At 41.2% G+C, this 27354-nt stretch overlaps 1 protein-coding gene across 5 annotated transcripts in view; it reads right to left on the minus strand.

Moving 5' to 3' along the window:
- TENM2 (teneurin transmembrane protein 2) overlaps window positions 1-27354 on the minus strand; it is a 480855-nt gene that overhangs the window by 98527 nt on the left and 354974 nt on the right. For 3 of the 5 annotated variants that reach the window (XM_062502010.1, XM_062502009.1, XM_062502008.1), the window contains 4 exons: window positions 23420-23533; window positions 11671-11876; window positions 4804-4999; window positions 1943-2044 (listed from right to left, as the gene is read on the minus strand). In XM_062502010.1, the coding sequence (XP_062357994.1) occupies window positions 1943-2044; window positions 4804-4999; window positions 11671-11876; window positions 23420-23533 (618 nt within the window). Of the gene's footprint in view, window positions 1-1942; window positions 2045-4803; window positions 5000-11670; window positions 11877-19795; window positions 19826-23415; window positions 23534-27354 lie in introns of all 5 variants that reach the window. The other 2 variants (XM_062502012.1, XM_062502011.1) reach the window with 1 other exon arrangement.

A 27354-nucleotide genomic window follows, 5' to 3' on the forward strand; every position in this document is an offset into this window, starting at 1 on the left:
TCTTATTTTACTGTGCTTTACCCTGCACAGAATCCCAACTTTGATTTCTGCGTCCAGAAACTGCTCTCACATATGAAGAGCATCCAAGTAAGCAGAAAAACCTGTGGCAGTGAGAGCAGCATGAAGCAGGTGAGGTGCAAAGCCCTTCCACCCAGCTCTCAGGGTAACACTGCGCAGCTGCTCCCGCACAGAAACACCACTTCTGCCAACACACCCATGTTCTCGTTTGCTGTAGTTTTTCAAGCTTCTTTGTTCTTTAGAAGTACCACGATGTCTGACAAGAAAAGAGTACAAGAGCTGAAGGAAGCTTCCATGAAACCATTTCTGCGTTTGAGGGGAAAGAGACAACACAGAAAGGACAAAGCAGGAAGCGGAGGCAATGCACTGAGGGGCAGGGGAAGCCTGACAAATACAGCTTGACAAGCACCCTATGAAAAAGCTCTTGATCTGTCACAGCCTGAACGAAGTATTTTCTAGCACTAACACAGCATACAGTGCTACACAGAGGTTCAGTAGACAATGCAGGATTGCTCCACAACTCAAAATGGAAATGAGTTGATAAAATGGCCATGTGGATGTGAAGGGTGGCAGTGAAGCACACACTCGCTGCATGCACACTTTCACAGGTTAGCACCACAGAAATGCACAGAGCTGTCAGTCTGTATTTATAGCTCACGTTATCACACCATTTACTTTGTGCAACACAGATATCTCCTCTCTAGATTTACCAGCTGTCTTAATTTCTCAGGTAATCAAACAACTATTTGAAGTGTTCTGTAAAATGAGCAGGGCAAGCGCTGAAATATCAGCCTTAGCTTTTCAAGGCCCTTCGGGTCTATATTTTTCTTTGCTTTTTTCTTTTTTTTTTTTTTTTTTTTTGTACTGAGACACCTTCAGGAGCCATATGTGGAGACAAAACCCAGAAATTACTTACTCCAGTACAACTATAGCAGTTACTCAAGGAGTATTTCATAGACACACGGATATGCTGCAGCAGTGGCAGAGGTGGGGCACAATGACCTTTCCTCACGACTGCATCAGCAGTCAAAGAAGAAATGAGCAAATTTCTAAGGCCCTTCAAATTATTTCAAAAAGCTTTCAAACACCAGGCTTTCCCCCTTGGAACACTAACAACCTCGTGAAAAATAACTGTAAGCATCATATTGATAACGTGCCTAAATATCACAAACTAAGGAGGAAGGAAACTGTAAAATATTCTGAGTGTGCTCAGGGGCAGAGGGAAATACAACCAAGCCACTGAATTTCGACAACATATTTGCTGCAGGCTGTACAAACGAAGGAGGTCCTCCTGTATGAATCCTTTCGCTAAACCAGCTATCCAAAACTCCCAGAAAAACTTCACAAATACATCCTGCCAATCTGCTTATGTAATTTAGATTTCCTCTTAATCCTTGCTAGCAATGTATTTCCCAGTTTTAGCTGTTAAAATTTACCACTGGCATTTCATTAAATGTTTATTTTAAGATTTTATCAGGTCCTACCTCCTATTTTTCTACAAAAGGCAAAGTTCCTTCGGTCAAAGAGTAATTTTGTATGCAAGAAAGATGCTTTGTACTAGAAGTAAGGCTCAGGCAAGCCAGAATATGTACTACACTCTATGAATGAAGACAATCAGTCTTTTCTTCCAGACCAGCTAATGACTATCAGAAAGAGTTGAAAATTCATCCACTTTTCCAGAAAATAAGTATTTTCTGCCATTTCTGACTACTACCTTTGCTACAAAAACAGCCTATAGCTATACAAGCTCATTGGAAATGTGGAAATACTTCCTCTTGAACATATTTAACTCGAGATCTAAGAATAAAAAAAGCAAATTGTTCTATTTGAATCTAGCTCGAACCCATGTTAGCTAGAAGGCACTGTAGATCAATAGATCACAGACACACACTGTGGTTGTTTGTAAATATAGGGAAAATGATACCTTTAGCACAATCTGCTCCATGAAATCCTGGAAAACAGTGGCACACACCTGACACACACTCGCCATTCCCATGGCAATGACGTGGGCAGTCTTGCACTGAATCTGAAATTAAAGCATCACAGTCACATTAATTGGTTGGCTCCTACTGAGGCTACAGATTTCTTGCTGAATTTTTCTCCATTTTAATATGCCCTCAATACTTAGAAGTACAACCCCTAACAATATGACCACAAAGTTCAGGTGAAGCAGCATGCACCGAGTTTCGTGACAGCATGAGTACGTGTAGAGATCTAGCAAAATGCTAAAGTCACATATTAAGTTCTGGGCTTTATTAGAATCCAAAGTCTTCTGATAGCGCTCAAATTCTCTGTCTCAAAAATAGGCAGGACCTCTTAAGACCTCTAAAGCCATGCTTGAGTTTATATTGTGTGGCAAACACAATGCTTCCTCAGGAAAATCAACACTCTCCCTTTTGCAATGAGACTTTGTTCTTGCGCAACCACTCTGCCATGGGAAACTTTTTATTATCCCAAGATTATCCCAAGGACTGTGTCTTTTCTTCCTTCTACAGGCATTTAAAGCCTCATTAATTAAGCTAAGAAAAATATCAGCTTAACACGACAAAGAGGAGCTCTTTTACTCTGGCAGATCTACTCAGTCCTTAAAAAAATGAATTTAAAAGGTGCAAGTGGCTGTGCAGGAAGATGAAGAAGAGTTCTGTAAGAACAGAGGTCAAAATTTAATATCAGAGTTAGACTGACTGACTGAAATGTTGATGACTTCAATAATATGAGAGGAGTAGACACATCAGCCTGATAACACTATGGCTGTACCAAAATAATTACCTGCCACAATTTCTGTTATCATTTGGATAAAGCATATACTACTTTGCATAATAAAAATCTAAAAATAAAATTCAATTTTTGAAATTAATTATTAAAATTACTTTAATTTGAAAGCTGTTGGATTTCAGCAGAACATATTTTCAACAGTGAATTATTGGAACAAAAATCTAATTGGAATATTACTCTTCACTATCACTCCCTGTTGTTGTGGGACCTGTGGTTCCAAATGAAATGGTTCTGTCAGCCCCAGGCACCAAACCAAGCTGTACAACACAGAAAAGAAAACTTGGATTTGGAACTAGCAGAACTACAGAAAGTATTTTTATTTGTCAAAATTAAACTGTAAAGAATAAAAGGATTCAAGGAGAACTTTAAATCTAATTTCACAGTTGCAGGACACAAATACAAAATGTCTAAAGCAAATTTTCAGAGAGATATCATTAGCTTGGCCTCTTGAAATGATTCATGTAAACAATGAAAAGAAAAATTGAAATGTAATGCTCAAAGATATCAATTTATCTCATGTAGAAGCTTGTTTATAGATTTATTCATTATTTTGCTTCATGGCACACAAAAGCATTTTCTGTGTATTCAAAATCATGGAAAATTTAGCATTGTCTGGGAGTTAACATAATTTCTGTTATTCTTCCTCCTCTTCCACACTAGAGAGATGTTCAGCTGTCTCAGAGACTTTCATTATGAAGCATCTGATACAAGGTGTGTGTAGAACCAGATAAAACACTATATTTTTCTCCAGATTTCATTTCAATTACTATCATTGCTCTATCAAGTAGCCTACATGGCTATTACACCTTTGATGCTCTTGAAAGCTATAGCCTTGACCAGGCAACTCTTTAAAGGGCAGCTTATAATATCCTGAGGTTTTCTAAGCACAACAGGGACATAACAAGATAGAAGCACAAACGTCCCTTTTTTTTAGAGAAATGGAAAAGGCCTTCTACGGAGAAATTAAAAAAAAATTATATATTTTTCCCAACATTTATAGAAAAGTGGTTTTTTTTCATCTTAATTCAGGGAAGCAGAACAATTATGTTTGTATTTAATGATAGTATTGATTATCCAGCTTCACCCTTTAGACCAATAAACTGAATGTTATACTAATGTAAAAGGAAAAAAAAACTAAGATGCATATTGTTAATAAGGCATGACTAGAAAACACCTCTGACTATTTTTCATCAAATCGAAAACCTCATTTTTACTTTTTATAGTTTCCCTAAACTAAGAGGAGTTACAGATCTATACAACACAGTGCCATTTGAGACTTCACCAGCCAAGATAGAATATCACATAGGATACCTCGGAATTTGTTATACCACTGTGAAAAGATAGTCAGCAAAGTTCATTAAGAGCTTCAAAGGTCAAAAATTCTAATCAAGCTTTGACAATTTAGACTCAGTTTGATTTTCAACCGAATGTAATCCTATTCTGACAAAACTGCAGCTGGATGCTCTTCAGCCATGTTGAGGAGATGACTCACTATTAGGTGAGTGGTAAGCTGCAAAACAACATACAGCTAATTAACTGGCTCATTTAATCTCTAGGGTGGCTGCAAACAATAATCTCATTTGCAGCTATCAGTTTCTTGAGCTGTCTTTCCACCAAGATTAAACAGCTCTCCTGCTGGATACTATTCCACCTGGGTGTAAAGAAGCTTCTTCAGAGAAACAAAATAAAAAGTATCACAATGACAGAGATAAGGGAGGGGAATATTAGCTGGGGAATGCTTCAAACCACACTGAACTTTTCTGAGCCTTGTTTTCCAAAACTAAACTCGAGATCCATGGGAAATGCTAAAATATTAAGAGAAAAATGAGTGAATTAAAGTCAGCGTACCCCAATACTGACTATCTGCCAGAGTAGTGTTGAGAAAAAAATGCACAGCATAACATAAAGACAAACAGCCCAAGTACTGAGGACTGCTGGAAAATATTACTACTTTGGGTAAGGGAGGATATAAACACAGAGGAAAAAAGCCTAGTTAGTGGAAATACTTACCCAAAATGACTGTACTGAAGGAGACCACCTCTTTGTCCTTGCCATCATTGTAGAATGCCAGGTGCCATAAACCCACATCCAGGTACTGAACAAACACAGCCTCGTTCTGGACAAGGGTCTGGATGCTCCGACGTTCCCGAGGGGACTCCACCACACTCCACTTCTCTTTGCCATCCAAACGCTCCATGAAATCATACTGCAAGGAGGAAAGAAAAAAAAAAAAAAAAGGAAAAAAAAAAAGAAAAAGGGAAAAAAAAAAGAGAACACAAACGAAACCCCAAACAGAAAGACCTGAATACAGAATGTTTCAGCTCAAAATCTGACTCTTATTTTCTCCACTACCTTGTTATAAAATGGCATTTCTGGAAGAAATGTGAAACTAACATTTACTAGGTGACCATGGAACAGAAAGAGATTTTGTGACTTTTATTCTTTCTTAAACAATGACCTAAAATTATGCATCTTTCCTCTGCATAGGTGATAATAAAATGTATAAACTGACAGGATGTTTTTTGAGAAACAACTTGAAATCTATTATTTGACCCACTGATTTTAGTGTCCTACACAGCTTTCAGGGACCCAGGGGACCCATACCCTTTTCTAGGCCTGCAATAAATTCTTTTTGCAAGAGGAAATGACATGTGAGGTGTAACTCCAGACATGTCATTGAATGGGAGCCCCCGGAATGTGAAATGGGAATAGCACAGACAGGAAATGTGTTTGTCTAATGTAACTCATCACCAGATAAACTCATCACCGCACAAGTTTTACACCACAGAGTAAAAGTTGCTTACCTGAGGTTGTGCGAGGAACAATCAGGGCAAGTGTGATACAAAAACCAGAGGGAGCATGGAAAGGAATAACACAAATAAGGGAACTGAACTTATATTAAGGAAAATTGAGAATTTCTGTTTGGATGGCTTCCAAATCAGGTAGAACATTGCATTAATCTTTGAGAAAGGGATCAAACAGAGCAAGTGATTATTTAAAGCATAAGAGCGATGGCACCATTAATGGCATGAAACTTAAAAAAGAAAGAAAGAAATTTAAGATGAATGTCAGATAAGCTTCCCATCTATTAAGCTCAGTAAATAGCCTCCCAATGGAGATACCACAATTAAACAGGACTGGAAGAAATATTGGTTAGTCTACAACAGGGAATAACTCTGCATAACAAAACAGCTGGGCTAGCTGTCCTAATAGGGTTTTTTTTCTGTCTTTAATGTCTGTGATTCTGAAGCTCTCAAGCTCAACTGAGTGGATCTCATAGTCCCTGTCTAAGGGAAGCCCTTAAGAAACACCAAAAACAATGTATCTAATCTTTTGATAGCTGTATAACAAGTCCCCTATGAAAACACATCTTGTTTGAGACACATTTATCTGTGTAGGAGTAGATAGAGATAGATAGACATGTCTAAAGAAAGATGTATGTGTTCAATAAAATACAGTAATAGTATGTGCTTGCTTGCCAGTAGTTTCATTACATTTGCCTCTGTTATCTCTAACACTTCCAGGCTGTGCCCACAACAGCTGCAAGAGAACATTCACCTTCCCTTGCTTTCAGTTTAAACAGAAAGCTTTAACCTTGCCTCCTAAATAGAATAAACGTCCAGAGAAGGCTGTCTTGCACACTGTATTCCATTAACTGTGAGCCCTAGCAAATTATTCATGATACACAATGAAATAATGAAAATTCTCCCTTCTAGTGAAAGAGACAGACAAATTTAACACTCTAGTGCCATCACATCTATCCAAAACTGGGGGATAAAACCTCACCACTCTAGCTGAAAACCTCTTTTGTACCAGCATTATAGAGCCCTGGTATGCTCAGCCTTACAACAAAGGGAAATGTCTGGAAGAACTATTGCTTGCTAGTAAACATGTGGAACTGACACTGACTTGCAGCCTTTCCACAAAGGAAATGCATGGCAGGGAGTAATTTCAGCCCCAATCTACTAATGTTGAGAGCTATCATCACAGTGAGTGCATTATCCACTCTATCTATTATTCTATGCTTTTAAACAAAGGACAAAGTAAGAGAAGTGGAATAAAAAGTTTCACTCAATATCAGATTGCCATCCACTTGAGCCTTTTTCCATATATGATTTTTATGGGGAAAGGTAGATCAGATAAATTAGTAGAATTACAGCAAAGCATGCCAGAGATGTAGAGAATTCTGGCGTGCCAGTAACTTTCAGCATATGTGAGGTACCAAACACACATATATCTATCTTTGAAATCAATGGCATTTGGAAAGACTGCTAAAGCCCATTGCCTAACAGTTAGAGGTTAAGGACAGACTCATCACCTCCTTGGGAAATGTTATTACTTGGGCAACATCTTGGGAAAAAGAAATTGTGCTCTTCAGAACAATTGTTCACAAAGGGTCAACTAAGGAAGCAGCAATAAAAGCTGACATTTCTCACTGGCAACATGCTGTTCATCTCTGCTTGTGCTGGCAGGTTCCTCTGCCTCCCTCTGTTTGATGCTGATTCTACCTCATATAGTAGAGAAGGCTCAGCAGTTGGCCAGATCGAAGGGGAAGAGTTTTCAGCCTGAAACTGCTTGAAGTAGTTTTAGCTGCAGAATCTCTTTTCATGATGATGGGGTGTGACCTAGTGAGAGCAGGTCCCTTGGCACAATGATTTTAACTTTGGTACAGTTAAGAGTGGTATTGCCCCTCTTTAATCAAACTACGACAAATAATTTAATGCCCAGGCGAAAGCAAAATGACCAAATTTGGATAATTCTGTGAATGCTGAAGTACTGGTGCAAAGTGATTCAGAAAACAATAATACATTTTTATCCCTCTTTGGATTGCTCAGGACTGCAGGGAAAAAAGAGAAGGAAGTCAATGCATCTGCTGGTGGTTCCCTTGGTGTATTAGTCTTAACATGTCACTTAGGACTAGGTATATGTGCCCCAAAATTGAAAATCCCTGACTGAAGGGTCACAAAGATGACACTGTGAACTCACAAGCAGATAAAATTTCCTCGCATGCTTGGCTGAATCATCATTTTGCTTTTCATGGCCCTGTTGATTTTCTGATTTACCACCCTTGCATGATTAATTACTTTTACATAGTGTTGTGCTGAAGATATCGCTCTTGCTTTAAAGCTACTTACTGGCATATATGAATAGATTAGAAGACCCATCTAGGAAAAGGAGAGAAGTAATTTCATGATCATTAAAAAGCAACTGTGGAATTCTTAATCTAACACACACACACACACAACTGCTATGGAAGAAGCCACTAAATCACATGAATTAGGGAATGGGCATGTCAAACCAAATTAAATCTCTGAAGTAATTTGGAAGTTTCACTGATTTTTGTCTTTTTTGTATTTTTTTATGATACTTTATATTTCATGGATTCATACTGAAATTGGCTTCATGCTGAAAGTCACATAAAAATGGCTAAAACTGCTCAGGAACAACATGCAGCAGAAATCCCAAATGACTACATCATCAGAGTTCAATTTTGCAGCAGGGAGTACTTACTATGATTAAAGCTCAATATAAGCAAGTGACTTGCCAGCCTACATCCCTAAACAAATTCCAAATTCACTCTCTCGGTGAGTTTGTTTATTTTTACCACCCAGCATACTGAAATCCTACTGCTCACTCTTATTTACAAACCTAAAATCTCATGCTAAGTTCTTTCTGGGCAATTTGTTTTCATAATTTCTCCATTCAAGGCTTTCTACCCTCTGGTGCATTTTATTCATAGACTAGTAAAGACTTTCTTTTCCCAGTAACCATGGGGAGTCAGCAGAACAGTTTGGGAACTTTACACCTGTGGTTGTGACTCCAGCACTGCACAGACCCACCGAGCCCAGTCAGGCACAGAGGAAGGGAGCCACTTGTGACCACTGCAAAGCAGAGACAGCTCGCAGGGCTCGGGACTGGAAATGCAGAGAGACATCATAATCTTCAGGGGTTTTCTTAGATTTGAAACAATTTGCGTGTCTCCACAAAATGCCGAGGAGTTTTTGAGATTGGGAATTGGAAAGAAAGATCTATTAGAGCTCTTGTCTCGATAAGGGATGCATATTCAACAGGAGAGGGGGAGCACGCTTGGCATGGTGGCAAGCATTTGCCTTTGTGCCAAAGCCTTGTATGATCTAAGCAGCCAGGAAAACATATGGCAGGGAAACTTGTTTGCAAAGTGCTCTAAAATTAGTCCTTCATAAAATCCAGTTGGTAATTATTCATTAAAATATAGCCACGAAACATCTGACACCCATGATGGCAGCCAACCAACCAGTTTGTTCCCACATTTGGATGCGTCACAAGCCAGCCAGTTCAGGCCAGCCCCGTGGCCATCAGGCAACTCTTGAGGTGCTCAGAGCACCTAAAACTGTTTGAGCACCTGCTAAAAACCAAGGGAACACTGATGCTCCCCTGCCCTCCAAATTTGTTTTTTTTTCCTCCCAAATAAAACCATTTCCTGATCTGAATGAAAAGAGTTTTCATATTGACATTAAAAATTCATAAGTATAAACCATGCTGCTGGAAATGAAAACAATACAGTTCCACACACTGCCTTCTCCAGACATTCCAGGGAAGTTCCTCTCAGGTTACCTCATTTCATGCATCATTTGGAACGTGCTACCAGCATGTAGCAACACCATAATTGCTGTAAGCTCTGTAGAGTCACTTCATGCATTATTTGACATTTACAGTTTGCTTTTTATACATTGTCAATTCTATTAATATGACTCTCTTCTGCTAAATTCCTACTGATCATTCAAGCCTGCAATGTGCATTTTGTTATTTCTGCACAGCACTACACTAGCTGGAGCACTGCATTCCTGTTTGTACTCTGCTTGCCACTCAAAACTGCATTTCTGCCTCTTCTCCAGAGCTCCACTCCCCATGCACATGGCACACAGGCTGCATCCAGACAAGTTTACAGCTACATCAGTTTGACTGACTAAACCAGGCATTTGGAATATTTGCTAAACAGTAATACTGAGAAGGTTAAATCTCAGCAGGGCTCTCAGACAGGAACTGCATCTTGTTGTCTCAGGTTAATCATGTACCTAATTTGCTGATTATTGACTTGTTCCCACAAAGGATTTTACTTGGCTTGACGTATGAGCACTGATCAGTGATGAACTGTCAAGCTGTTCACTGCTTTAGAGCTCATGTCCCTAACCTACAGAAACAAGGATTTTAAATTTCAATTTTAAAATATCGTCTGGTGTCAACTTCAGACTGGTTTCATTCATACAAAAGTACTGTGCTCCTTTCTGTAAGAACAAGGCTTTTTTTTTTCACTAACTCAGGTCTGTAACAGCTTGCCTTTCTTATTTAAAAATAACTTCTCTTGGTTGCAGCTTGTCTGAATTTTGATTGCTGGGCAAAAATGCCATGGAATCACCTGCTGTAAAACCCAATTAACAAGCACCATGACCCTGCCTGAATGTGGGAAAGTTTAAATTGGTTTATACTGCAGATTCAGACCAGGTCTATGCTAGTTTACATACAGCTGATTTCATTAAGTCCACTTATGAAGAGGTTTAGAACTGCTTCCTCTGAAGACTGGAAAACAGGTCCCCTGAGGAGGAATCCAGCTCAAGAGGAAACACAGATGATATTTCTAATTATTTGATTTAACAGAAAGGTCACAAAATTTCTATTCTATCCATGTGAGGTGGAGTGAAAGAAAAATCACTGGCTGATCAGAGCCTTCTCAGATGAGAACATCCTAATGAAACCTAGAACAAATATATACTGCAATATAAAGTTCATCCTGAATAAAAAAAAAAACCCAACAATTAACTACCAGCTACTTTCAACTGGATTTCTTGTAAAAGATGCAGCCATACCTCCCTCATGTCTTAGTCAAAAAATTAAAATTAACCTGTATTTATAGCAAACTCTGATGATTGCTTTGGAGCTTTGGTTGCCCTAAGTAATTTTTATTTCATTTCATTTCATTTCATTTCATTTCATTTCATGATTTATACTTTTGTTTGTTTTCCTCAACTAAATTACCATTCTATTCATGATGGAAGAGGGAAAGTGAGCACTAAAATTCTGAATTAAATGAGACATGTGCAGTGAATTATACCATTACCTCACTGAAACAGCTGAAGATCCACAGACATAATTTCACCCTCAAGACAGCATACTGAATGAAGCCTTACAGCCAATATCAAAACATTCTTAAGAAAGGCTTCCGCCCTGGAACATATTCTCTGAAGATATATTTTTTGTGTTGCCTGGATGGCTGGAAATGACTGAAAATCAGCCAACAGCCCTCTGCAATTTCCCAATGTTTTTAGTCTTTGTATCAAGTTTCAGGACACCATATGCTAACCTGGAAAACTGACCACATGTCCTCCCCTCTTTGGGCTGTGCAGTGATGATCCTGATTTCTTACCAGTCAAACACACCCATTCAGTAACTCAGAACAGTGGAAAACAGCTTACTACAGTAAGATGATGAATTTTGCACAGCCAAAGCTCCCTCCACACAAATTCTTAGAAGCAGAGGTAATAAACCCGTATCAACCTCCTCACTCCTTTACTCCTATGTCTAATCAAAGATTTTGGTCCTCAACTTACCATTTTTGTCTCACAGATAACTGGACAGTTTTATCCCAGTTCGTGCCAAGTTTAAGCAGTTTAAAACCTCTTTTCAATGGCAAGGACATAATTACTTCTTTTATAAATCTATTGTTGAAGTATGTAACAACTTAAAAATACTAAGATGAGGGTGGTTCAGTCAAATATCACAAATGAAGGAATTCAGGAAATCCCTAAACTCAAATTCCGTAAACTCCAACATGAACCTAACAAAGATGACCTAGATTTTGCATTCTGACATTCAAAGCCAACAAACACATTGATAAAGTACCTGGGCATGTGATGGTGGGAGTCCTCTTCTTATATAAACACCAAAAAGAGCATCCTTCCCTAAGGATATGTTGAACTTCAGGAACTGTGGCTGGCTGATATGGATCTGAGACCTCCAAAAAACTCCAGGGGGCACCTCCTGGGTGACCCTGTGGCCAACTTCTGTTTCTCCACTATCTATGCTGCTATTCCTACCGACCCATGGTCCTATAAAACAAAAACAAATATAAATCAAATGAGATAACTGGTTTTAATACAGGTAATTTTATTCATTCAAGATGAACATCTGTGGCAGCGACACCTCTTAAATCAAGCTGTAACTTTCTTATTCTGATGCAATCTCCTCATTGTTTCAATCAGTATCTAAGTATTTGGCCCTTATATTTGAAGCAAAAAGCTCTGTAAACCTTTTTTTTTCTGTGGAACATCAGCAATCATCTAATCCCTCAAACCCTTTAATTCTGTGATTGTTCCTCACTGATCAAACAGCAACATCAGAGTCAATTAAGCACATGTGAATCTCCCTGCGCTCTTTTCAGTTGCATCTTGTACACAACCAGGTTATAAAAAATTGCCAGAAAGGTGAACTGAACGGGAGCTTCAATCTAAATGAACTGAACAAATTTTTATTACCAATGTTTTTCTTCACTAAAGTAGTCCAATAGACTTTAGGTCACAGACAAGAGAGTTGACAGAAGAAATTCAATGCACACAAAAGGGTTTAGAGGACAATTTCTGTACTCTGATGTGCATCCTCTCCTTGAAACAGAGTTAGCACAACTCAGTGCAGTGCCTTTTAAGTTCTCTCTGCCTGAAGCAGGTTCTATCTACAAGTCTTTTCCCCTTGTGCTGTGGTTAGTTAAAATACATCATTTGTTGGTTTTTCAGCATGCATTATTGAAGACAAGATACAAGGCCTTTCTGGTTGAGTGCTCTGGCTTGCAGCCCATGAAACAGTCAACTCTAAAATATGGTGCAAATCCCTTCTGTTCTCAACTGAACAGGTTCTAAGGCTACACATATTTTAAACATGGAGTGCAGAACATGGAGTTAGCAGTGTTTTTAAGCCACAATATGCAACAATGCTTGATTCTGTGTTCTGTGTTCCTGAACAAGTCGCTGAGAAATCCATTTAAAAATTCTTACAGTAGACACAATAATAATCCAGAAAACCACAGAAAATATCTGTTAACAGTCACAAAAATGTAAAGGTATCACTAATACCACTGTTACCATAGACTGGATGATAATGATACCTCTGATACAACCTGACAGCATTAAAAAGCTCAGTGTTTACTTCATGGGGAGTTTTCTGCTGTTGTGTAATGCTGTTTTCAATAAATGGCAAGTTACTTTTGAAATACACTCCAGCACTGTATGAAGGTAATGGGATGGCACAGAACAACATATAACTCCAGCAGGTAAGTACGTAACAGCTTTTCTGTCTTGACTATCTTTAATTGAGAGAGCTGCAAAAGCACGGTTTCAATTATAGATTCTAAATTATCTCTGTTAGCAGCACTTACACTTGTACATAATGAAACAGATACTATGTTGGCAATGTTTTGAAATGGTAAAAGAATGCTCTGAATACCAACTGCTACACAGTTTTTGGCAACTTTTTTTTTTTCATTTTCTATGTTAATGGGTGTACAATAACATCACAGCACTAACAAAGAAAAAGCAGAAGAAGCTGCAACAAGAGGCTGCAAAAAAGGAAAAATGGCTGAGAGTGTTAAGCAATGTGCCCTTAGAGCCACCAGAATCACAGAATGCAATCAGATCCAAACATGTCCTGCTTCATGGAAACTACAGGATTTCATTTCTAATGGAAATGGAAATTCCTAATGGAAACAGAGGATATCTCAAGGTTCCTATCGCAATGAAAGCAGGCACCATCTCACTAGAATTTAAATTAGTTCTTACCTATCTACATGAAGAGGAGAACCAGGGGCAGAGAACACACCAAAAATCACTTGTGGCATTTTATACTGGAATCATTGGCAGGCTGTGAAGTCAGCAAAAGACTGCAGGCACCTTCACCTCCTTTGAGAACATTTACTCCACAATTCCAACATATGGTAATAAATGATGAATATTGTTTCAATATTCTTATAAAGCATGCTGTAAACAATTTCTTTGGAAGCAGACTGAGCATTCTTTAATGAACATCAGCTGTATCTAATCTGTAAAAGGCTCCTTGACACAATCTAAAGGACCTTGCTCTTCAGGAGCAATATATCCATAGCCAGCCAGTCAAAGGAAAAGCTATTTCCAGGAATTATTATTATTATTATCCAGTGCTGGCATGGGCCATGTGAATGGAAAGGCCACAATAGTCTCTGCTGGCAGTTATAGTTTCACTGGCTATTAAAGCAACTCCAAAACGGTCAATGGCTTTTGCTAACTATGTATACATTCTCTAGAATTGTAACTTTGTAAATAAATTTAATTCCAATGAAAAAAATCAAATTTTAGTATTTCTGGATAAACTAAGCCTCAACTTCCTTTGAATACCCAAAATTCTGCTTTGTATTACTCTCTGGGAAAGGGCATTATTCAGGACTCAAGGATCCTCAAATACATCATTTAAGCTGAAATGATAAAATTTCAGCCATCAGGAGAACTATTCATACTACTTCAACGTGCAAAAGTTAAAAAAAAAAATATTATGTGTCAGACTTTCCCCTAAAAATTACTAGAGGACCATTTCTCTGTATTTCTCATAAAAATGTTGATGTTATCATGGTAAAATAAATATTGGTGAAAACTGCAGATAAGACAATTGCATTAGTAGTTATTACTGAGCCTAGAGATGTGACTCAGGTTCCTAACACTGAAATTGTTCTGTTCAGTTTGATATTATCCTTGGAAGCATCTCCCCACGGATCTGTTTTTATTTTGCTCTACAACACAAATGACCTGGTTTCTGGTTCTCCAAACCACTCCTCCTGGAATATCTTAAGAAAATCTCTCCAGGAAGGGAATTGTGACAAGGGTTCACCACAGCTAAGGATTTTAAGAGCAGGTTAGATGATCAGCTCTCACAAGTGATTGAGATATATTTAACCTGCAGCAAAGAATGGGGCAGATGGCTGACTCTTTTCAGTCTGTATTTCTGTAGTGCAGCATGCTCTATACCCAGCCTGTGCCACATCTGCAAGGAACAGCTGCTGCCTCACCTCTGGGATGCTGAAAGGATTCTTTCCTTTTGCTTTTAAGAATTTAATTCATGACATCCTATTTTTACGGAGCTATGTTACAATGTGTAATAGCAAAATTCAGAAACGCTTGGAGTTATACTAAAATCTAGGTTTCATATTTGCAAGCTTAGCTAACAACTTATAAAGTTTTAAATCCAACAAGATACCAATAAACTCTAAAGATTATGCATTATTGAATCATGTTCTCATAAATTCCTGCTGAGTTACCCTTGCTGTTATGAGACACAAAACTAGTGACAGCATTTTGGTTCTGCTCCTTGTTCTGATACTGCCAGTGCACCTGAGCTGGTCATGATCCGGCTGCTCTTAGATGCCTACTTGTAAAACAGAATTATTAACAATGACAGAATTATTAACAATTCTCACCTTGAAGATGAGGAAGGCAGAGCAGTAAATATAAATATTTACAGGAGGTATCTCAGCACTGGCCTCTTCATGTTCCTTCCTCCCCAGGATAGAAATACAGAGAGGAAATGCAAAGTAGATATGACCACTGAATCTACCTTAGTTAGGCTAAAGTTTGGGGGTTTTTTTAACCTGTAAAGGAGACCATCATTCCTAGATTTGGTATTTGCAATGCCTTTTTCTGCACTAACAGCTTCACTGGCAAACCCTGTCACTAGAGACTCAAACTTTTTTATAAGCTCCCTTCAGACCTCACCTTCTAATGCAGAGAATGTATCTTGCCACCTGACTCACTCCCCTCCAGCTATTTTTAGAAGCTTTTCCATTTGATGGGCCACTGCAGATCCCATTCAAAGAGCATCAACTGCATTGAAGTGAAGTTACAGATGTGACAAACTGACAAATTTGTGAAGAAAGACTAACCCAAACTACTCATACTGCTGTGAACAAGTGAATCCCAAGACCATTCTCTCTGTTGTAGGTGACTGTTGTAAAGTTCCATGTTTAACCCCACAGATACTTGATTTTTTTCCCTGTCATTTTCTCTCTATAAACATCTACAAAAGAGTCTTAAAATCATACTTCTTCATCTTACCCAGGGGACCCATTTCAATCACTCAGTCAAACATATATTCATCAACTAAATAACACTTACTCATTTAAACTGCTGTTTTATTTACCCAGCTGAATTACTATTTTGGCATATACATTTGAAAAGACTGTTTTAGCATTCAAGAGTATTTGCCTTTGAAACTATCAGACAGGCAATCCATGACAACAGCAATGCAAACTCCCCCTGCTAAGTTGTCAGCAGGTCTCATCTGTGAGCTGGAGGTCAGATTCAAGGTGGCAGTGGATGGGACATGCCCAGTCAGCCTTTAATTTAACTGATGTCAAGCAGTGTCAGCTATGGAGGCAGAGCTGTATTTACACTGAAACCAGATATACTTGATTATTTATAACTACAGTATCCCACACTGTAGCTAAAATTAAAAATAAAAATGAAATCTGGCTACCAGCAGTGTCACACTACAGACACCACATTTAAACAGCAATTAACTCTAGTGCTGTGACTGTGTGCCTCTATCACGGGGATGACTGCAAATTGCATCTTGATGGCACTCTTGAAAAATACCTAGCAGAATAACCATTCCAATGGATCAGAAATGGACTACCAAGATAATGTGGATGACCTCAAATTAAATACAAGGCATAAATACCACCAGGGTTGGTTACATCCTCTTTACCTTCTTTTCCTGTAATTCTGTATTATTTTATAAATCACTGCTACAGACATAGCTCGCCTTATCTTTCTATCTAGCTTATTTTTCTGTTCTTTTTATATAGCCAGGGATTTTCAAAGATGACTTGGAATTCTAAAGAAATTTATGGTACAGCTGTGTAAAGGAAACTATTCAGTATAAACATAGACTCCACTGTCTTTTTGCCAAAAAAAGACCATGTGAGAATTACTATGGTTCTCCACAACAGTTTAACTTTTTTCCTTAAGTGAATTTGCTACTTATAGGATGAGACAAGTCTTATTGCTCCAGAAAGACAACTAAAATAAAGTAGAAAATGCCTTTTCCATACAAATATCTCCAGTGGAAAAATCAGTGCTATGCACTATTACCATACTGGCAACTCCCTGTAGGAGCTTACCCTTCAAATTATCTAATATCACCTAAGTGCCCTAGGACTCAGGTGAGAACAGATTATTTCTGGAATGTGTACAATAGATTGACTGCTACCGCAAAACAAATTCCCTCAGCTGCAATGAGCTAAAAAGCCAGGCAGTGAAAGTTTGTCTGGAGGAGCTGCTGTGGCACATCTGAACTTCAGCTCTGCTGCAGATGCTGAGGAACCAATGAGCTCTGTACTGGGACGTGAGGAGGAAGGAAGCTTCTGAGGGTATGAGCTTTCAGAAGTCCAAGAAAACATCCTGGTGCAAAACCAAAACCTCAGGTTGTCTGGTCAGCATCCTAAATTTCTATTGTGGCAAGTCTGCATAAGACTCTGGCTCAGCTGCAGCCAGTCAATGCAGCAGTGAAATGAAGCAGCTTGCTTTTAGTAAAATATGACACACCTGATGGACCTAAACATTTAGGCACGTCTTCACATTCATGTGAGCATGGCTTCACCAGAGTCATTGCTTTCAGAATCAAAATCAACTTATAACTGAAATAAAATTAAGATCTGTTGGTTCACTGCATTTCACAAAGAGCAAATACATACTAGTATGGATTTCTAAATGGGCTAACAATCATCTCTGATGACACATACCAAACTTCATCACCTAACTTTGAACACAGCAACTCATGCTATCACCATTAACACACCCACAAAGCTGAAACTTCTCTTGAATTTAGCCAAATCCTTTGCTTTTCTGAGACAGTCCTTGAGTCTGGTGTATTTTCAGAAGACCACATCAGCAAGCCTTCAGAGCCTCCATCTTAATAGTTCTGCTTGCTAACGTGTTAATTAAGATCTACATTACATTAGCCACATAACTACTTAATAAGATTAATCCACCTGGAAAATGATGGCTTGTCTTGATTAAACCGAATGAAGGTAACAGAAGTGACATTTAAAACACATTGCCTGTTATTACACTTTGATTGTTTCAAAGCGTCTGACAGGAAATAGTAGAAACCCAGAGGTTCATGTTGTTTCCATAGCTAAGGAGGGATGAGTTTCTCTCTTAGGAGAGGTGGGTTTCAGCAGGAGCACAGCAGGCTGGCACCAGTGCCTCACTCAGGCAGCGAGTCAGGAGCTGCTCTGTTTGCACCTGAACCCCAGCTCGCTCCTCTGTCACGATGGCAGATCCCCCCATTCCAGAATTTTGTTACTCCTCTAGCATTGCCTGTGTGCTGCATTGCTAATAAAAGATCCTAACCATCAGAAAACAATTTGTGTGCAAACCAAAATGTGACTTGCAGCTGCAGCATCTGGCAGAGATCTCAACGTCATTTGGAGAGAGCTGAAGACAACCTGCACAGCCCTACAATGACTGCTGAGCTCAGCTTTCCACATCCATCCAAGGAAAATTTCTGCTACATCAGTAGAAATCTGTTTTTCCTCTCTCTCATCTCAAAAGCAAGTGAGATGGAGCCGAATTTAACAGCTAATTAAACTTTCTTAATTTCATTATTAGCATTATATTTGCAATTCTGAATTTGATATCTGGAAACAGGTATTTTTCATTACACTTCAGTATTTTAATATTTAATAACTGTAATATTTTTGAAAAAGTCTTTCTGAAATCCACATACACCGTGGTAGACTTCGTGAAATATCTCAAACTGAACATGAACTTGGATCAGGTTGGTTCATCCAAAGAGAAGCAAACCATGGATTATGTGAGTATTCAAAGCACAAGTTCATATCAACTTCTTCCAAACAGTGAGTGTATTTATTGTACCTAAAGTGGTCTTTCCACAGCTGGCCACGAATACTTCTGGTGTCTTTTAAAATGGGAGGTTCTAGAATAAGAGATCACAATCTCTTCCTGTGTTTTTCAGCTTTCTAGAACATTACTATAGCGAACAATCAAGATAAAAAATGCTAAGTCATTTTTGAGTTACTATAAAATCTGCTAAATTTGTGAGCATATCAAAGACAGTATGTCCTAAAGAAAAAAGTTGACACCAAAGCATTCTTTATATGTGTTTTCAGCTGGGGTTAGTTTGGATATTTCCATATAAATTGTAGGCTATCTTAGGTGTCCTCTGAAATTATAAAAGTTGAATTTATGGTATATTGTGTCAATTAGAAAGGAAACAGCACATAGACACAGATTTTATGGAAATATGTGTCTATCCCACCACATAATTTTAAATGTAGAAAACTTTTTGGCACAGATTAACAGATTTTAGGCATAGATAAATCCCATAAGGGCATCTATTTCACTTCTTTTTGAAGAAATAATTATTCCCAAACATGCCTGTTTTCTTTTCCCCCCACTTTCCCCCTTAATTTAGATTTATTACAGACAAATTCTAACATTATCCTTATGCAATAAGACATACATGAAAGATAAATGGGCTTCACTCTCAGACAGCTTTTTTGATGTCATTAAAATCTATCTCATCCCTGTAGAAATTCCAAGGTAGTATCAATTTTTGGGGTTTTATGCATTCTGAAGGAATACTGCCTTATGATCTGTATTAAGAAAGGAATTTTTGTCTTCTAATTTAAATCCCTAGATGAACACAACTTTCACAGCATGGTGGACTTCACTTGCAGTTTTAAAGCAGCACTGAGGATTTTTCTGCCCATTACACTTGCCTCCTCCTTTCAGACATACCCACTGTTAGTGAGATGTAGTGTGTAATTACAAAAAACCTGAAACTGTGTTATCTTAATAGTGAATTTTGTTTTCATTCAGATAGGAAAATGCAGTAATAAAGTAATTTACATTCCTCTTAAATTGCAGTTTTATTATTTCCTACCAGAATTTAGTCTCTTAATAAGGAACAGGCAGATCAAATTGAATACCTGTTTTCTTTTCCTTCTCCTTTCAAATTGCTCTACTTTAAAATGCTTTGCTTGCTGAGTAGGCACAGCTTGTGTTTAAGTGGCCCTTCTCAGTATAGGGGTTAAAGGTTTCTTTGGGAGACCCATGTTTTGAAAAGAATGGCTTCATTCTGAGTTCTGTCAATTATAGAAAGGTCACTCTCCACAGCCAGAGCCTTGGAATGGTTGTTGTGTTAAAAGCTGTCAGAGGCTTTCCTAAAAACTGCTGGGATAGCAATATTAACTTGGACATAATAAAAAGAAAGGTGAGCTAGAAAAACTTTTCACCCTTCTCTGCTCTGAGAATTTGTCTTTTCGATATTCCTTGTGTTCATCCAAACCTGTCATTCATTTTATTCCACTGTGAAAGATTACTTGCCTAAATATTGTTCTTCCTCCTTCCCCCACGTTACCAGCATTTCAGCAGCCTTCTACAAAATGTCAGAAGAACAAGTAAACTTTTCCAACATGCTCTGAGGAAAGCTAACTGCAGCAATTTAAGACATAACCAGCATTTCTGGCTCCTCGTCTCCTCTACAGGAGGTTACCACTCCCAAAACAGCATCTCAGCCTCTTCAAATGCGCAAAGCTAATTAAAGTGGGGCTGGGATAAACTGCTAGAATTTGCACTGAAGTGCCCCAGGCAGATGAGCACATTCCAACTCTGCAGTCCTGCTGCCCTATATTTGCACAGAGATGGCAACAAAAAGCTGCAGGGAGGGAATTGGGAAAGGGGTTAAAGCCCTGCAGTTGTCTGCTAAATGATGGTAATTGCCAACCTGAGCTCCTCAGGTTCCTGCCCAAAACCACGGGTTTCTCACCTGTGCACAACCTGCAGGCAGTTCAGCAGCAACGCAGCCATTCTGCCTTGCACTTAGGGATGTGCTGCTCATGCACTTTGACCTACAGCCAGTCAGAGATGAAAGCCCAACCAATGAACACTTGTCTAAAAATTTTCAGGTTTTTGGCACCATCACGACGTAGGATTTCATGACAAGGAGGAAGTCAAAACTAGACCCTCCATGGAAAACATGGAGAAGCTGAGGTGCAGCAGCAGCACCATTTACTGAAAACAGAAGCAAATCCATAAAATGATCAAGCTCATAAAAGCACAATTCAGTTTCCTTTCCCAGCTCTATTTTAACTGATTGTTTTTCCAATACAAGTATCCTGTGTCAGCATTAGCTTCCAACACTTGTTTTGGTAATTACCAAGTTCAACGTGAGGCACAGGTCCTGAGAGCAAGACAGTGCTCAGCCTCTGAACAGAACTCTTCAGCTGACAAAAAACAGGTGCCCAGACTTCTGTTCCAGTCATGCCATCCACCATCCCAGCACACTAAAGTGTGGCATGTGCTTTGTCTAACTGTAACATTCTGTTCTGCCTTCTCCCCATATTTTTTTGTAATAACCAGAGAAGACCTTACTGTGATATAGTAAACCCCTGAACCTCACCAGTAAAAGACATTCCATTTAAATGATTAAAATCCCTTTTTTTGTGACATGTAACTTCTCTGTTTTTTTTAACACGTTTTCTCAGTTTAAGAATATTTCTGGTTCTATTTTTTCTTTTCACTGCCATGTCTTTGTCATCCTCCTCTGGAACACATTTTTTCTTTAAGAGAAAAAGAAAGTATTTGTTTGTTGTCTAATATCTCACATTAATACCACAGGACAGACTGTTTACCATAGGTCAAATTCTGCTGTCCTTGGTGCTTGCTATTAGAATTCATCTGAGAAAGAAGAACCAGGGATGTGACCCTGGCTGCAAGCCAGTTCTTGACTTCTCTCAAGCACTACAATGCAGTTCTACTAAATCAAGCCTTTCACAGAATCCCAGACGGGGTCAGGTTGGAAAGGACCACCGTGGGTTATCTGGTCCAACTCCTCTGCTCCAGCAGGGTCACCCCAGAGCACAACAGGATTGTGTCCTGAAGGTTCTGGAATATCCCCAGTGAGGGAGACTGGGACAATATGATCCAGTGCTTGGTCACTGCACAAGAGCTCTGCCCCAAGTTCAGGTGGAGCTTCCTGGGCATCAGTTCCTGCCCGCTGCCTCCTGCTCTATTGAATGGAACCCCTGTGAGGAGCCTGCTCCATGCTCTGAGCCCTCCCTGCAGATATTTACACAATTTATGAGGTCCCTCTCAGCCACCTCTCGAAGCTGAGCAGCCCCAGCTCCCTCAGCCTCCTCTTTCTTCGAGATCTCTAAGTTGTACCAGGAAAAAGAACATGCAGCCAGTAAAGACAGCACGTTTCTGTGAGCACTTCACCAGCCATAAAGCAGAAACCACACGACAGCATGAGCACCTGAGCACGTGGCCAGCACGGGCACGCCAAGAGCTGAGGGAGGGGAGGATGGGCATGGACTGGGGGGTTCGGTGGCATTTTGGGGCTGTTTGGTGCCATTTTGGGATGGATCAGTAGTGTTTTGGGGCAGTTTGTGGGAGTTTGGTGGCGTTTTGGGGCATTTTGGGGAAGTTTGGTGGTGTTTTCGGGGGGAGTTGGTGGCACTTTGGGGTGGTTTGTGGCAGCTCAGCGGTGTTTTGAGGCGATTTATGGGGTTTTGGCGGTATTTGAGGGTATTTCAGTGGTGTTTTGGGGCAGTTTGTAGTGGTTTGATGGTGTTTTGGGGCAGTTTGTGAAGGTTCAGGTGGCGTTTTGGGGCAGTTTGGGGGCAGATTTTGATGGTTCAGGTGGCATTTTGGGGTGGTTTTGGGATGGTTTACGGCCAGTCAGGTGGTGTTTCAGGGTGGTTTTGGGGCAGTTTATGGTGGTTCAGGTGGCATTTGGGGCAGTTTCGTGGCGGTTTTTGGCCGTTCAGGCAGCTTTTTGGGGAGGCTTCAGGGCGGTTTTGGGGCAGTTTATAGCCACTCAGGTGGCATTTCAGGTGGTTTTGGGGTGGCTTCGGGGCGGTTTTTGGCCATTCAGGCAGCGTTTCTGAGCGGTTTCAGGGAGGATTTTGGCTGTTCAAGTGGCGTTTTGGGGCAGTTTCAGGGTGGTTTTTTGGACGTTCAGGCAGCGTTTTGGGGCGATTTTTGGCTGTTCAGACAGCATTTCGGGGTGGTTTTTTGGCCTTTTCAGGCAGCGATTCGGGGCGGTTTTGGGCTGTTCAGGTGGCGTTTCGGGGCGGTTTTTGGCCGTTCAGGCAGCGATTCGGGGCGGTTTTGGGCGGTTTTTGGCCGTTCAGGCGGCGTTTTGGGGCGGTTTTTGGCCGTTCAGGCAGCGTTTCGGGGCGGTTTTTGGCCATTCAGGCGGTGTTTCGGGGCGGTTTTTGGCCGTTCAGGTGGTGTTTTGGGGCGGTTTTTGGCCGTTCAGGCGGTGTTTCGGGGCGGTTTTTGGCCATTCAGGCAGCGTTTTGGGGCGGTTTTTGGCCATTCAGGCAGCGTTTTGGGGCGGTTTTTGGCCGTTCAGGCAGCGTTTTGGGGCGGTTTTTGGCCGTTCAGGCAGCGTTTTGGGGCGGTTTTTGGCCGTTCAGGCGGTGTTTTGGGGCGGTTTTTGGCCGTTCAGGCGGCGTTTCGGGGCGGTTTCGGGCCCGTCGGTTCGATCGGGTCGGTTCGATCGGGTCGGTTCGATCGGGTCGGGTCGGGGCGCGGCGCGGACCCACCTCTGCCGGCAGGGGGCGCGGGCGGGCCGTCCTCGGCGGGCGGGCGCAGCCCGTTGTTGAAGGTCGGAGCCTCGGCCGGCTGCAGCTGCCAGTTGAGCCCCAGGAGATGCATCGCTGCGGACACAGGGGACACACACAGCGGTCAGCGCGGCTACGGACACCCGAACGCCTCGCGGGAACGCCCCAGAGCCGCTCGGCTCGCAGGGATGGGGATGTTGGTAAAAGAACCGGCAACAGCGGCCGCAAAACATCCCCCCCCCCACCCCCCCCCCCCCCCCCCACCCCGGAAAATGCCAAATAAACTAATGCGAGCTCTGGGGACTCACACGTATCTGTGCGGCACTGAAATACGAAAGGCAAAACGCTCACAACTCTGGGCAGAGCGCGGCTTTCCCGACTCGCACAGTGCGGGGGACACATCTCGGGAAAAAAAGCACTTGCTGCAAGCACCGACTCCGAGTTTAAATTATAGGTGGTAATTTATATGTTGATTATAAAGTAGGATTTAGCCCTATGTAAAGTAGTGACTTGGTAATGCAATTATCTTGTGTTTAGTACAACTTATTAAAATAAATAAATTAAGAATAATAGAATCACGGAATGGTTTGGGCTGAAAGCAACCTGAAAGATCGTCCAGTTCCAATCCCCTTCCGCTAGACCAGGTAGTTCCAAGCCTTGTCCATCCTCACCCTGAACACTTCCAGGGCTGGGGCATCCCCAGCTCACCTGGGCAACCTGTGCCAGGACCTAAACCACTCTCACAGGAATGAATTTCTTCCCAACACTCAAACTACTCCTCTCTCCTTCAGTGTGAAGCCCTTATAGAGCCTCTGTCTTCATTTTGTAGATTGAGCTTCCCTGACCAACCCAGGGTTGTGCCAGTTCTTTCACCTCCCAGTTTTTTGACCCCACAGCCCCAAGCCCTGCACAGCCCCAGGCAGGGAAGGATTGCCTGCTCCCAGCCATGGGCTCCCAGCCATCCCTGTGCCAGGGACAGCTCTGTGTGACCATGGGCTCGCGGCCATCCCTGTGCCAGGGACAGCTCTGTGTGACCATGGGCTCCTGGCCATCCCTGTGCCAGGGACAGCTCTGTGTGACCATGGGCTCGCGGCCATCCCTGTGCCAGGGACAGCTCTGTGTGACCATGGGCTCCCAGCCATCCCTGTGCCAGGGACAGCTCTGTGTGACCATGGGCTCGCGGCCATCCCTGTGCCAGGGACAGCTCTGTGTGACCATGGGCTCCTGGCCATCCCTGTGCCAGGGACAGCTCTGTGTGACCATGGGCTCCCAGCCATCCCTGTGCCAGGGACAGCTCTGTGTGACCATGGGCTCCCAGCCATCCCTGTGCCAGGGACAGCTCTGTGTGACCATGGGCTCCCAGCCATCCCTGTGCCAGGGACAGCTCTGTGTGACCATGGGCTCCCAGCCATCCCTGTGCCAGGGACAGCTCTGTGTGACCATGGGCTCCCGGCCATCCCTGTGCCAGGGACAGCTCTGTGTGACCATGGGCTCCCGGCCATCCCTGTGCCAGGGACAGCTCTGTGTGACCATGGGCTCCTGGCCATCCCTGTGCCAGGGACAGCTCTGTGTGACCATGGGCTCCTGGCCATCCCTGTGCCAGGGACAGCTCTGTGTGGCCACATCAGAGGCTGTGCAGCTGCACCTGGAACACAAGCTGAGCAGTGGGAGCCAGGCCAAGCACGCCCTGCACAAGTGCCTGAGTTATAGGCACTGTGGCAGGGCTAATTGAATAAGTCCTGTGCATAATGCATGAGACTTGACAGGTCTGAATCATTCAGCTAGTGGATTTATGTGCATCTTCACCTTGTATAAACACAGCTACCTGCATACTCTCATCACATCATCCCCACAGCACTCTCAATACAGAGCAGTGGTGAGGGATAAAGCCCACCAAGCTGCTTCTTTCCCTTTCTCTGCATCTTTTTGCTTGCACAGCATGTATGTAAACCTATACACCACAGAGAACAGCGTTTCCAGTTGTGTCAAAAGGTGTTTGAGAGGATTCAATGTCAATTTGCGGGCAGGAAAAAGAAAATTATTATGGGCACCTTTAGAATTGTTCTCTTCTGCAGTGTCAGATCCACATGAGATTATCAGGCATTTTGCATCCAATTCAAAGTGATTATAGTGATCACAAATCGCCCAGCAGTGGCCACACACTAAGAGTTCGAAGAGTAAATGTTAGGGATAGGAGAAGCAAAACACTTCTCACAGAAACTACCATTTACAGTGCTGGAGCTACCACTCAGATAATCGCAGAATGCAGAGAATCCATTTAGATGTGACTTACTCATATGTGCATTCCTAAGCTGCAGTAAAACAAAAGCACCCCCTACTCCCAGAATCCATCTATCCCAACCCCTGGAAATCTCAGCAATCTCTGCAATTTATGCAGAATTTAACCTCTGTATTTTTGACAAAAGCAGCAGGGGAGCAAGACATCTTTCCTAACAGCCTCTTCCCCCTGGACATCCTATGGACTAAGCTGATGTCTAAGAATAGTAACTAAAATCTGGAGACATTTTCTGTGAAAAGGGCAGTTGCCAGATTTCATATGCACGCCGAATTTACAAATTTTGCTTCTATAATGTCAAAATGCTGCACAAAAACAAACAAAAAATTCCTTAAAGTCTCTGGTATGTTGAAGACCAGACATGAACCTGAAAAAGGATGCTTTGGAAAGAAACTACTCAAACTTTGTTTCTACAGAATGTTTAAGAATCCTTGGAAAATAGACAGGAAATTTATATGGGATCAAATTATTTATTCAATTACAACTTATTTGTCTTGCCAAAACAAACATTTTTAAAGGCCTTTTCCATCTAATCTCAAGTTACCAATTCTTTTTTTTTTTTTTTTAAGTGCAGCAAATGAAACTGAAAAATCATTCACAAAGCTCAAACCCCACCAAAGTGCAGCTTATCCAAGCTGTCCCATGGAACAGAGACAGCTGGGCTGGGCTGGGACAGCAGAGGAGCAGCTCAGGGCATTTGTGCTGTCAGCAATTCCCACACCCTGCACACGCACCAGATTCAGCTGGACCAGCCCTGAAAGCCATAAAGATTAAGTGAATTTCAAATCTCCACAATGCAAACAAGTCACAGAGGAGAATTAGACTTTTGTGTTTTATACTCTCAGTGTGACTATTCAAAGTTGCCATTTTTTAAAAAATTTATTGCAAGCATAACCATAAATGTAGGTCACTTGCAGAGATGAAAGCCTGCTGCTTCAGGTGTGAACCAGTCCTTACAACAGAGAGATAAAGAAATCATAACTAATAGTCTGTCCAAGAAAATTATAGTTGCTACCTTATAATTACCAGGTAAATTCAGACAAGGAATTATAAAAGATCTTATTACTTGGTATTACAAAAAAAAAAAAAAACAACTTGTGATCCATCTGCTTCCAATCACACCATGGTTTCATTAATAATTGTGTTTTAATCATGGATGCACATTAGGTGGGACCAATTAGAGCTCCTTCCTAACGGGGCAGGGATTTGCATGTCTGCTCCATTCCTCCTGGAGACTGAGAATCTGCTGCACAGCTCACACATCCATGAGGTGATCTACACACTTCCACTAAGACAGCTGCAGTCACAAACATGAGGAATGCTCCCCTTCCACCAAGAATGAGTGGAGAAAAGTGTGTCACAGGGGCCCGAGGGGAAAGCTCAGTGTCTGCATCTGCACTGAGCAGAGCTGAGTGGCAGCTGAGCAGGGGGAACAGGGAGATACCTTCTCTCTGCTGCTTCACAACGCTGTGAGATGGCAAACTTACATGATTAACCTTTCTTTCTGTTAATCAAAAAAAAATGCCTCCAGCAAAGGAATAAGTAGAAGTCCATTTAATTAGAAATGTGGGGATCCACGTGGAAGTTGAGTGCACGTGTCTCAGAGGAGAAATTTGGGCTA

This window comes from Cinclus cinclus, chromosome 14 (assembly GCF_963662255.1).
Source record: "Cinclus cinclus chromosome 14, bCinCin1.1, whole genome shotgun sequence".
Classification (NCBI taxonomy): domain Eukaryota; kingdom Metazoa; phylum Chordata; class Aves; order Passeriformes; family Cinclidae; genus Cinclus; species Cinclus cinclus.